The following is a 13,701-nucleotide window of genomic DNA, read 5'->3' on the forward strand; positions in this document are numbered from 1 at the left end:
ACTTGTTCAAAGCCCATATCTGCCCAAGTCATATCTGCCTTTCCTTTGAGTAAACATCAACCATGAGAGATTTAATTCATATGTGTGGGTAATTAATGGTTATAGGAAAATTTGCTGTTAGAAATTTTGCCAAATAAGAAAATCCATCATTAGAAAAATTCACCATATGGACAATAATAAAGCGTAATTGTATCAGGAAAAGAGTTTAGCAAAAAATAAAAATTGTGATTTATATTGATGAGATGCAGCAGAGAAGAAGAAGAAAAAGTATAATGGTAGAAAGAAAAGTATAATGCAAGAAACAAATGCTTTGATACAATCCACAAGCAAAAAAAGTATATTATTTACACAGCATTGCTTGGAGTTTTCATAGGTTTTAAATGACCTCATCATCTTATTTTAATGTTTAACATTCAATAAAAGACTTGCCTCGTTAATGCTTTTTATAAAACCTTTTTATCACTCTCCCTTTTTTTTATTTTTAAAAATTCTGATGTAATTACACTTCATCATTGTCCATAAAAGCAAATTTTCCTACAGCAAATTTTCTTGTTTCAAAGATGTTTACAGAGAATTTTCTGGACACAGCAACTTATAATCTGCCCCCAACTATTTAACCCAGTGCCACATAATCATACGTAAATTCATTGTCATCGTGGACCAACAGATGCCTCTATTTATTTATCGGTAAATAACAGTTGTACTTGCAGGCAAAAGATTCACTTATAACTGAGGAAACAGGGAAAAGTGTAAACTTCCAACCCCTTTTTGTTGGGGCCAATGTGTCAGCTGGGAAATCTGGAATTGTAAGAAATAAAAGGGAACCTCTACAATATAGCCTTTCCTCTGTGCCCTAAACATGTTTTTACCTTTTTTTTTTTTTTCTAACTTGGTTAATCCAAGACTGCTTATAATGACAATCCTACGAAATCTATAAACAACTCCAGAGCCTCAAATAAAACAATAAAACTCTCGCATAAAAGAATCATAACAAAAACAAACAACAAAACTGCTTGTACTGTTACAAAGTGAAATGGTGAACCTATCCTAATGTTCACTGTCTTATGTTGCAAACACTGACAAAGTGAAGAAATCATGACTGATTACAACGTTCACTATGTCCATTACAAACAGCGGCACAGTGAACATTGCCTCAATGTTCACTATGTTCACAATATATGTTACAAAATAGTAACATCATGAAGAGCTGTTACAAGCAGTAACATAGTGAACAACGTTCACAATCTATTTAAGATGTTTATTATGTTTATACAAACAGTAACACTGATAAAATCTCAATTGATTTTAAGACGTTCATTATGTTGAAAGCTTTAGCATAAATGAACAACTCACTGATTAAGATGTTCACTGTATATGTTACAAGCAGTAACAGTGAACAAACCATGATTGATTAACAGTTCAATATGTCTGAAATACATTTTTTTTTTTAAACTCCAGCCCTGTTATGGAATCTCCATTGATAATTGTCCAAATTGTTTCAGTTTTTACTTGCATCTGTGCTGTATATGACACTGTACTATGAATCGGTCGAGCAACAGACACAATGCCTTGTGGTAGTTATGTCTCTTTGCATTTTTGAGTTTGAAACCCACTCACAATCAATAAACATATATCTCACTCACGCATGCGCACACACACACACACACACACACCATTGCCGTGATAAATACCCACAATATATATAATATATGTACATGTAGAATGTTTATATGCATGTATATAATATATGTGTGTGTGTGTGTATATATATATATATATATATATATATATATATATATATATATATATATATACACATACATACATACATGTATATGTATATATATATATATATATATATATATATATATACACACACACATACATATATATAATGTTTTTATTAATATTTAGCATAAGCAACAGAGTGACTCAGGGTCTGATAGTTTCGTCCATTGGCATTTATCAAACTAGTTGCAGGTCAAAGGCCTGGTTTTATGTGGTTGTTGATAAATTTTCTTCTGGATTGTTCTAGAATGAATCATGGATGTCATGCGGATAATCCAAATAATCTTCCTGTTATGGCGTCCAATGAGCAAACACATAGATAAATAAATCAGTAAAGAAGTAAAGAGAGGAAAAAAGAAAAGAAAGAAGCCTCATGCGTGTCATCACACATGTACACTCAAATACACAGACCAATATACACACGTACGTTGATGCATGTGCATATGTGTGTGACTGTATATGCGTATAGATATGTGTATATATGTATGTGTATATGTGCATATATACATGTAATAAGAAGGAGAAAGAAAAAGAAAATAAGGATTGGTTTATTACGTCCACCTTAACAAAGGTGGAGGTACTGTTTTCAGTTGTGTTTGTTTTGTTTGTCCATGGACAAGTTATCTCAAGAAGCGTTGAATGGATTTGGATGAAACTTTCAGAGATGTTTGGCCTCATGACTGGTACGAACTGATTAGATTTTGGGATCGATCCGGTACCGGACAAGGATTCTGGATTATTTTTCCTGTTTTTTTTTTTTTACTTAATTTTTGAGAGCAGTTGGGTTCATTTTTAGTATTCTTATTTGTGAGAGCATTTGAGTTTATTTCAGATATTCTTATTTTAAAAATTAATCTCTCATTAATCGTTGAGAGGACGTTGGTGTTGCCTTGGCAGAGGTTTGCACTCTCTTAATGCTCTTGTTTTATCATTATTATTTTTCTTTATCTTATCTTTATAGTTATTTTATTCAACACCCATTCTTTACATTAATCTACTTAACGTGTATACATGTGTGTATATATATATATATATATATATATATATAGTAGGTGCTTGTATATCTATGTACATGTACATATATGTATGTAAATGTGTGTATGTATATGTATGTGTGTGTACACGTGAGTGCATGTGAAGTGAGCAAGTGTATGGACTATATATATATACATATATATATATATATATATATATATATATATATATATATATACGTGTGTGTGTGTGTGTGTGTACATGCTGTATCATAGCAACAGTCTTCACTCATAAGCTGTAAATTTTCTTAATCATATTTACTGAGTGTAGTGTGTGTGTATATTAATGTACATGTGTTTATGTATGTGTGTGTATGTACGTGCCTGTATATGAGTGTGTGTGTGTAATGACACACACACACACACACAAGATTCCTTTCTTTCTTTCTTTATTTCTTTATGTATTTGCTTACTGGATTTCCTTTGTGGCAGTGAACCTATTTCTGTCTTCATTCCTGATATCTCTCCCCCTCCCTCCCTGGCCAGGTAACATTGTACTTCCTCTACAGTAAGACACCTTGTCTCTCTGCCTCACTCTAACCTTTCATCATCTGACACAAGATCACCTCCTCCAATGCCCCCCCCCCTTTTTTGTCCTGCAAGTCCTTAGTGACCCTGTCAGTGCAGGTGCCACTTAAAAGCACCCAGTCCACACTGTAAAGTGGTTGGTGTTCGGAAGGCCATCCAGCTGTAAAAACCTTACCAAAACTGACCTCCCCTGAGCTTGTACCATGTAAAAAGCACTGAGTCCTCTCTGCTGAGTGGTTGGTGTTAGGAAGGGCATCCAGCTGTAAAAATCCTGCCAAAACAGTCGCTGAAGTCTGGTGCAGGCTTCTGCCTGGCTGGCTCTTGTCAAACCATCCCACCCATACCAGCATGGAAGGTGGACGTTAAACGATGAACGAAGATGAATGCCATAACAGGCAAATTGTTTGAATTATCCACTTGACATTATCATGATTCATTCTGGAACAATCCAGAAGGAAAAAATTTATCAACAACTCCAGAAACTCACAGGCCTTCAATATATATATATATATATATATATATATATATATATATATATATATATATATATATATATATATATATATATATATATACATACATATACATATATATAGAGCAATAAAATGGAGGGGAACAATAGGTGGTATTCATCGACTTATAGACATTATATTATGTCAATTTAATTACTTACTAAAAGGACAATTGTAACATATTATGTCATATATGTATGTATATTATTATAATTGTCCTTTTAGTAAATAAATAAATAGACAATATAATGTCTAAAAGTTGATGAATACCACCTATTGATCCCCTCCATTTAATTATTGCTCTCTCTCTCTCTCTCTCTCTCTCTCTATATATATATATATATATATATATATATATATATTCAACACAATATTGTGTGTGTATGCATTAGATGTCCCTCATTGCATTTATTTGTAAGGGAGTCAACAGCCCAGTAGATAATATATCAAGCTATCGACCTATCCAGGGATGGATGAAAGAGTTGTCTCTGATCCACATATCACCTTAGTGACAAGGGATAATCTTTGTATTTTTGTGTTTAAGGGATTATAACAGGATAAGGGATAAATAACAGGAGTTTGCTGTCTGCTTCAGATTCCTCAGCATGACTGCTGGCATTGTCATCATCATCATCATCATCATCATCACTGCCACTCCCTTTATCATCATTGTTGCTGTTGATTGTTTTGTCAAATGATTGCCACCACCACCACAACCACTAATACCACCAACACCACTACTATCACCACTGCTGCCACCACCAGCACCACCACCACCACTATCACCACCAACACTACTATCACCACTATCACCACCACCACTACTATCACCACTGCTGCCACCACCACCACCACTATCATCATCATCATCATTGTCAATACCATTAAAAGAGAGCTTTTAGACTAGGGATTCGCAACCTTTTTAATATCCAGGTCAGATTCAAAATTGTTTCTTTTTTTTTAGGGGGCCACACTGCAAAAAGTAAAACACAAGTCAATTAAGGAAAAAAAAAATTATTATATTTGTAGAGGGAAAACTGCCAGGGGCCACAGGAAGGATGTCTGAAGGTCATCGGAAGGAAGCTTAGGGGCCACAGCTGAGAATCCCTGATTTAAACAGTCTCTTGAACAGCTAGAAATAACAGCCAAATTTCCTTCAGAATAGTCTAGTGGCAGTGGCAGTGATTCTTTTATTTGGTACAAGGGACAGCAACACATTATAATTATTATGGCTGGGTTCCAGCCCAGGCTGCAGCAACAGAGTCTACCCGCCACATTTCTCAATCCATTATCACTGCCACCAGGTCCTAGATATATTCCAGGCCAGTGTTACGAGGATGTTTTCTTCTTCCTGCATCACCAGAAAGTGGATTCGACAACACTTAATTTGGATGCTCCCAGTTCAAGGGTGGCACACACGGTGACCAGATAGTTGCTGCCATCTTTGCCTGATCTCACCAACTTTGAGCAGGTCTCCATTTGTCATATTTTGCTGCCATTTCATATCAGGACATATTTTATGAGGCACTGAATGCCAGCCAACACATTGCACTCAAATCTGATTGGCCAGAAAACCACACCCCCAACTATCTTAATCATCTCTCCCAAAATTCACCTGCCCTCTGACCCCTACATATTAACATATTGGCTCCTGAGCCTCATTTTACATCTTATCCCAGGGTCCCAATACTCTTTTACTCTTTACTCTTTTACTGGCTTCAGTCATTTGACTTCGGCCATGCTGGAGCACCGCCTTTAGTTGAGAAAATCGACCCCAGGACTTATTCTTTAGATGCCTAGTACTTATATCGGTCTCTTTTGCCGAACCGCTAAGTTACGGGGACGTGAACACACCACCATCGGTTGTCAAGCTATGTTGGGAGGACAAGCACAGACACACAAACATACATATATATATATATATATACATATATGACAGGCTTCTTTCAGTTTCCGTCTACCAAATCCACTCACAAGGCTTTGGTTGGCCCGAGGCTATAGTAGAAGACACTTGCCCAAGATGCCACACAGTGGGACTGAACCCACAATCATGTGGTTGGTAAGCAAGCTACTTACCACACAGCCACTCCTGCACCTATATGATATTTTAAATTTGACATGAGTGGCATAATATTTTTACACCATACCATATCTCTAAGAAAGCCCATAGGAAAGAGATTAAAAAACGACTGACTGGTGGATCAGGAGGGACTTGCTTAATATACCACCTGCAGAACATGTGGGAACCAACATGTTAAGGGGTAGGTGTGGTACTTCTGTGGGTTGGTTAGAATGAAGAGAGAAATGGTAGAAGTGCCAAAAGTAAAATATAGACATGAGGATGGAGGGGGATGGGAGGGAGGTCACTCCATCTGCTTGACATAGCAGCTACAGTCTATCGAAGCATAACCATTACTGTCTTAAAGAAGGACTGTTACATTGTTTAATATAGTCCTAGATACATTATGCACACGCTCATACACTCACACATACACGTACAAATGCATACACATCGACCAAAATCTTCACACTCGCGCACACATAGTCTCACAGAAAATATTACTCCAACACACACAAACACACACACACATACACTCTCATGTGTGCACACATACACACATGCTCATTCTCATGTACACACACAAATACAAGCACATCCATCATATACACACATATCCAAACTTTTTTTAAGCTTCAAAATGCCTTCTCTTGCCATTTCCTCAGATTTAAACTCTAGAGACAAGATGACCCCCCCCCCCCCCATCTCACTTCTGCTACCCAGTAACCTTCCTCCTCCTCCTCTGCCAATATCTTCACGGATGCACGCATACAGTTTCTTGACTGAATCAGTGAGAGAACCTCTACATGGTCATTCAATGTGCTAGAAATAGCTACCAAATCTCCCTCAAATCGCACATTTACCATCTTAAAACAAGAACACATTGAGCAATGTAATTAGTGATATACCATATAGATGGCTTCGTTATGCCTGGAACGTCAACTGATTGTAAGTTTGCTCAGGCATAACTAACCTGAAGCTAAGCAACAACAACATCAGCCTGGTAAAAAGATTTTATTCAATATACCATAACTAAAAAGGTGGTATGCTGGCAGTTGTGTACTGGGGGTCGATCTAATTGAATGGCTCCCCTCCCTAAAAATTTCGGGCGTTGTACCTAGAGTAGAAAAGAACATTGTGTCTCTGAAAGGTGGTCAGCTGGCAGAAACATTAGCATACCGGGCGAAATGCTTAGCGGTATTTCGTCTGTCTTTACGTTCTGAGTTCAAATTCCACCAAGGTCAACTTTGCCTTTCATCCATTTGGGGGCTGATAAATTAAGTACCAGTTGCGTACTGGAGTCGATCTAATCGACTAGTCCTCTCCCCCAAAATAACTAATGACCAAGATTTTTTAATTAACATCTCTTATCTTTTACTTGTTACAGTCATTTGACTGTGGCCATGCTGGAGCAGCACCTTGAAGGGGCTTTAGTAGAACAAATCAACCCCAGGGTTTATCTTTTTTTCAAAGTCTGGTACTTATTCTATTGGTCTCTTTTGCCAAACCGCATAGCTGCAGGGACATAAACAAACCCTCACTGGTTGACAAGCAACGGTCGGGAGACGAACACAAACACACGCACACGCATATATGATGGGCTTCCAAACAGTTCACAAGGTATTAGTAAAACTGGGGCTATTGCAGAAGGTACCACACTGGGGAAAAGGACCAGAAACCCCATGCTTACAAAGCGAACTTCCTAACTGCGCTTATTTTTCTAATTACTGAATCTTAATTACTGTGTAATTACAGCGTGACGCACAACTGACATCGGGGGGGGGGGGGGGAGACAAATTACTGAAATTATAATTGGGTTGGTGCATAATTATTGCGGCTTTTTTTCAACAAATTTTATTCAACAAAAACAATAACAACATGTAACAAAAACATCTTTAAATGATTATTCCGGAACATATTCACCATCTACTTCAATTACTGCATCCCATTTGCTTGGCAGATGCTCGATTCCACGGGCGAAGAAGTTAACTGTTCTTAGAGTCAATCCACTCTTTGACGGTGGCCACATAGTCATCCAAGTCGTCGGAAACTTTGTTTGTGAGCCAATTTTTCAGTTAAACACTGGGGCTGATTTGACTTAGGCCCTCTCCCCAAATTGCTAGCCTAGGGTCAAAATTTGAAGTCATTATTATTAATATTATTATTATTATTATTCTAAGGTGGCGAGCTGGCAGAAACGTTAGCATGCCAGGCAAAATGCTTAGCGGTATTTCATCTGTCTTTACGTTCTGAGTTCAAATTCCACCAAGGTGAACTTTGCCTTTCATTCTTTCGGGGTCGATAAATTAAGTACCAGTTGTGTACTGGGGTAGATCTAATCGACTGGACCTCCCCACAAAAATTTTGGGCCTTGTGCCTAGAGTAGAAAAGAATATGGTGCAAATTTGAAAGGTGACGAGGTACCAGTTACACACTGGGGGTCGATGTAATCAACTTAACCCCTCCCCACAAATTTCAGGCTTTGTGCCTTTATTAGAAAGGATTATTATTATTATTATTGTTGTTGTTGTCTTTGCACAGCTACTAATGCTGGAGATGTACTACGATGTCAGCCATTCACTATCGGTGAACTAAGGTAACACCTCTTATTTTTCGAGCACCTTCCGGAGTTTTCGAGCGGTTCCAAGCAGTGCTGTTTTCTGCAGGTGCTCCACCCTTATTGCAGCCCCTATTTGTTCCACGTACTTCTTGAGATTTTTGCTCACTGTTCCCAGGGCTCCGACAATTATTGGTACAACTACTACCTTTTACATCGACCACAACTGCTTAACTTCCCAAGCTAACCTGTCATATCTCTCAACTTTTCTTTCTTCTTTATTGCATACCTTGTTGTCAGCTGGGCATGCTATATTATTATTATTATTATTATTATTATTAATATTAAGGCAGTCAGCTGGTAGAATCGTTAGCATGCTGGACAGAATGCTTGGCAGTATTCCTTCCAGCTCTTTAGAGTTTATGTCCCCACTAAGTTATGGGGACATAAACACACCAACATCAGTTGTCAAGTGATGGTGGGGGGTAAAGAGACACACACACACACACACACATATATATATTATATACGACGGGCTTCTTTCAGTTTCCGTCAACCAAATCCACTCACAAGGCTTTGGTCAGCCTAAGGCTTTAGTAGAAGACACTTGCCCAAGGTGCCACACAGTGGGACTGAACCTGGAACCATGTGGTTTGTTTCAAATATTGTTGTTTTGTTAATTGCAGCTTTTGTTTGCTTTTTGTTATTTTTTGTTGTTATTTATGTTATTTCTTTGTATATAAAATTTGATTATAATTTTACGTTTACTGTTTATAATTGAAGGCAGATTCTAATTAATTTCACCTGTATATAAAGAAGAAAGAAACAAAAGAGGAGGAGGAGGAGAAGAGAGGGAAAGAGAAAGCGGGAAGGAGGTTGTGGCAGGTGTTGTAGTTGTCACCGACTGAAGACATTGTTACCATCATAATTAACTAATGTGATAGAATGTCTTAATTACATGTAATGTGTATGCATGTGCGTGTATATATATATATACACATATATATATATATATATATATATATATATATACACACATACATACAAAATACATATATATGTGTGTGCGTGTGTGTGTATAACATCATCATACATGTTTGTATGTGTGTGTGTATGTGTGTATATTATCATGTATGTATATATACATACATATATATATATATATGTATATATATATATATATATATATATATATATATATATATATATATATATATATATATGTATATATATATATGTATATATATATATATATGTATACGTATATATATATATATATATATATATATATATATATATATATGTATATGTATATGTATATATATACATATATATATATATATATAGACAAAGAGAGGAAGAAAGAGCAGTTAAAGCCAAACTCCATGTTGAATGGCCGTTGTTTTTTAAAAATAAAAATAAAATGAAGACAAACAGACTTTTTTTTTTCCTTGGTATTTTCGTACCAAGGAGAAAAGTCTGGCTTTAACTGCTGTTTCTCCCTCTCTTTTGCCTTTTTATATACATGATTTGCTGCTATCAGCCTAGCAACAGATTAGAAAGCATGTTTGAATGCAGATAAAGAAGTAGGCTTCTTCTTCTTCTCTTACTTTTATATATATATATATATATATATATATATATATATATATATATATATATACACACACACATCAAAGTAACATTTTTTTAAAAATGGCTACTTCCTACGGCTAACTAAAACTATTGTAATGGAAAGCGTTTCAATGTATTTTTCTCTCTTTATGTGTTAAGTGATATCAGACATCGTGCCCTGCGTCCACCTAGTGGTCATTCTGCCCAGTTCACCAATATGACATTGATCTGTTTATACAGCATAGTTGGCGACTAACCAACAGTAAATAATAATAATAATAATGATTATAAAAAAATTAACCTATCCAGCTAAAAGTTAACTTGTAACCCAACAACTTGTAAATAGCTATAAATATGAAATATATATATATATATATATACAATAATAATTATAATAATGATAATAATATTAACATTAAAAAATCAATTAAAAATATATATATATTAAAAAAATAAAAACAATTTCTCTCAAATTTTTGTCTTGTTCTTTTCTTTTTTGAATCATAATTCTGTTAATTTCTTTCTGTGTTATGGCTGGAGTATTAATACGTTTTTTTTTTTATTTGCTTTACTGGGAGACATTTTATTAACAACATATTTTTACAGGAAAAAAAGAAATAAAAAACATTAAAAATACAAGGTGGGCCCAGAATTCATGACTGTCGTGTTAATTATATGTACAAAGTTATGCGCAAAGATTCTCACGGTCTGTAGGTTGTGGGCTGGTTGGGTCAATGAATGACAATATGTTTCTTGGGCTGCAAAAAAGTAATTGAACAACACCTGTAAATATTTAACTGAAGAATTTATTGTTGCACATAAAGGGACAAACTGTGTCCTTCTTTTACAGAAATCAACAGCAATAATGAGACTGGGAGTGAGAGATGCTGCTTGGCAAGCTATTGATACTACATCAACCTGTGTGCTCAACATAAGAGAAAACAGTCGTGTTATATATTCATGGTGATAGAGAATCCTGCCATCTATCATGTGTCTTAGTTACCTTCCTGGGTCACCTGGCTGATGAAAAAAAGTATGCTGAACAGATTATGTAGGGGAATGGAAGCTAAATTTTAAAATGTTTGAGAAAACCTGTCCACATCATCGCTTCATGTTGATTGGTTGGTTAATAGACCAATCATGCGAAACTAGGGTGGTTTGCTCATGAGGTCTGACCACATATCCAGGGATTTGGTTTTGAATCACTGCCACATAACCACCACAGAGTAAAGAATGGCACAGGTTTTTTTGTGGCTGATGAAATGAAGCTGACTACTTTCAACAAAAGAACAAAAAAAGTGGGCCTTGGTACATAAACCATGGACATTTAAAAACTTCGAATTGTATTTGTCATTGAAGCCTACCATACGTAATTCATAGGGGATGGTTCATTGATCTTCATTTAGTCTGCCAACAGGTTTGGGAGGAAAGCATTCTGGTAGATGCAGGTGTGGTTGTGTGGTAAGAATTTAGCTTCCCAACCACATGGTTCTGGGTTCAGCCCCACAAATCAAAGATCAATGAAATGATAAAATGTTTGCCATTTCCCTGTGGATGGCCAGTTTTTATTCAAAATTGATGGTGAGGAAAGGACCAATTCAACTCCTTAGTATTCTACACAACAGTGTGTAAGTGCCCTGAGAGAAAAGTTGGGCATAAGGAGCATCACATGTGGTGTGCAAGAGAGACTGCGCTGGTATGGTTATGCATTACATATTGATAAGGACCACTGTGTGAGGAAGTGCCACTCCCTAACTGTGGAAGGAACCTGTAGAAGAGGTAGACCCCGAAAGACACAAGATGAGGTGGTGAAGCATGACTTTCAAGCATTGGGCCGCACAGAGGCAATAACAGGAGACCGAGACCTTTGGAGATATGTTGTGATTGAGAAAACCCAGCAACTAAAGTGAGATCGCATCCACGCATGTCCAGCCTAATTAAGAATACCCCTGATGCGTTGTGCAATAGGAAATGCTTGAGAAGATCTGTTGAGTCAAGTAAAACCAATATCATAGCTGTGGCCAGTGCCCCCTGACTGGCTCTCGTGCTGGTGGCATGTAAAAAGCACCAACTAAACATGATTGATGCCAGGCCCTCATGCTGGTGGGACATAAAAGCACCCACTACACTTTCGGAGTGGTTGGCATTAGGAAGGGCATCCAGCTGTAGAAACATTGCCAGATCAGATTGGGGTCTGGTGCAGCTCCTAGGTCTCCAGACCTCAGTCAAACCGTCCAACCCATGCCAGCATGGAAAACAAACGTTAGACGATGATAATGGTTGGACCAAGGCTATAGTAGAAGACACTTGCCCAAGGTATCACACAGCCATGCCTGTTCATATTCTGTGGCAGAGAAAGATAACAGACAGTCTTTATATGCTTTATTGTTCTATTTCAGGGATGGTCACGTTTTTTTGCCAAATAAACAATTTTATTACTGTTCTTTTTTTAATGTCCTTTGTCTTAGATCCTTCACCACGCTTCCTGTTCTGTTTAATATTTATTCTCATTCTTTCAAAACAAACAGGCATTATCTTATAGTTTTCAGAGTTCAATGATGTGATTATTTATTGTGAAAATAGGCTTGGTGTGAGAGGTGGGGTCAAGCTAGTTTGAACAGAAAACTGATAGAATATTTGGTCCAGATCATCATCATCACTTAACGTCTGTTGTCCATGCTGGCATGGGTTGGACAGTTTGACTGGGCTGGCACACTGGAAGGCTGCCAGACTCCAATCTGATTTCCCATGGCTTTCTATGGCTGGATGCCCTTCCTAACATCAACTACTCCGAGAGTGTAATGAGTGCTATTATGTGCCATTTGTGTGATACCAGGGTGTGTTTACATGTCACCGGCATGGGTGCCAATTTGCGTGACACCAGTGTCTGACACAACTGCAATTTTGCTCAGCTTGATGGGTCTTTTTCTCAAGCACGACATAAGGTTAAAGGTCTTGGTCATTACTTCTATGACATCCAATACTTGAAAGAAACACCATCCACCTCGCCTCCATGAGACCCAACACTCGAAAGGAACTCAGCTACCTTGCCTTCATCAGGCCCAACATCCAGCTGTAGAAACATGGCCAAATCAGATTGCCTGGTGCAGCCTTTTGACTAAGAACAGAATTAGCATTCATATCAAACCACCACCACCACCACCACCACCACCAGTAAGAGCTTTTATCATGAGGTTTAAGCACTCATTACGCTGCCCTACTTTTCCCCTCAGATAAATACAAAAACTGCTTCATTCTATCCACAGCTTTCTTCCTCAGCTCACTTCAGAATTTCTAAAACTTCCATTGTTTTATCGAGGCCATGTTTTAAAGCAAACGCTTCAACAAAGAGAAGACACAAGAAAGACATTGCAATCGGAGAAGACAAGTGGTGAGTTTTAGATAGAATGTATTAATTAGAGACGGATGGATGGATAACTTAGCAGTTCAGCAAAACAGACTGATAGCATAAGTACCAGGCTTAAGAAGTAATTCCTGGGGTCAATTTGTTCAACTAAAGGTGGTACTCCAGCATGGCTGCAGTCAAATGACCAAAACAAATATAAGTATATATATATATTATGAACTCTCCCATTGTCAGACGATGTA

The 13,701-nt window shown here is 37.1% G+C and overlaps 1 protein-coding gene across 2 annotated transcripts in view; it reads right to left on the bottom strand.

Moving 5' to 3' along the window:
* LOC149134269 (uncharacterized) overlaps positions 1–13,701 on the bottom strand; it is a 76,477-nt gene that overhangs the window by 39,149 nt on the left and 23,627 nt on the right. Inside the window, exon 2 of one of the 2 annotated variants that reach the window (XM_089358043.1) lies at positions 10,648–10,850. The exons of the other annotated variant lie outside the window; for it this stretch is intronic. Coding sequence (XP_089214169.1) covers positions 10,778–10,850 — 73 coding nt within the window. The 3' untranslated portion in view covers positions 10,648–10,777. Of the gene's footprint in view, positions 1–10,647; positions 10,851–13,701 lie in introns of those variants that run through there. 2 annotated transcript variants of the gene reach the window in all.

This window comes from Octopus bimaculoides, chromosome 9 (genome assembly GCF_046866305.1).
Source record: "Octopus bimaculoides isolate indiv1 chromosome 9, ASM4686630v1, whole genome shotgun sequence".
Classification (NCBI taxonomy): Eukaryota; Metazoa; Mollusca; class Cephalopoda; order Octopoda; family Octopodidae; genus Octopus; species Octopus bimaculoides.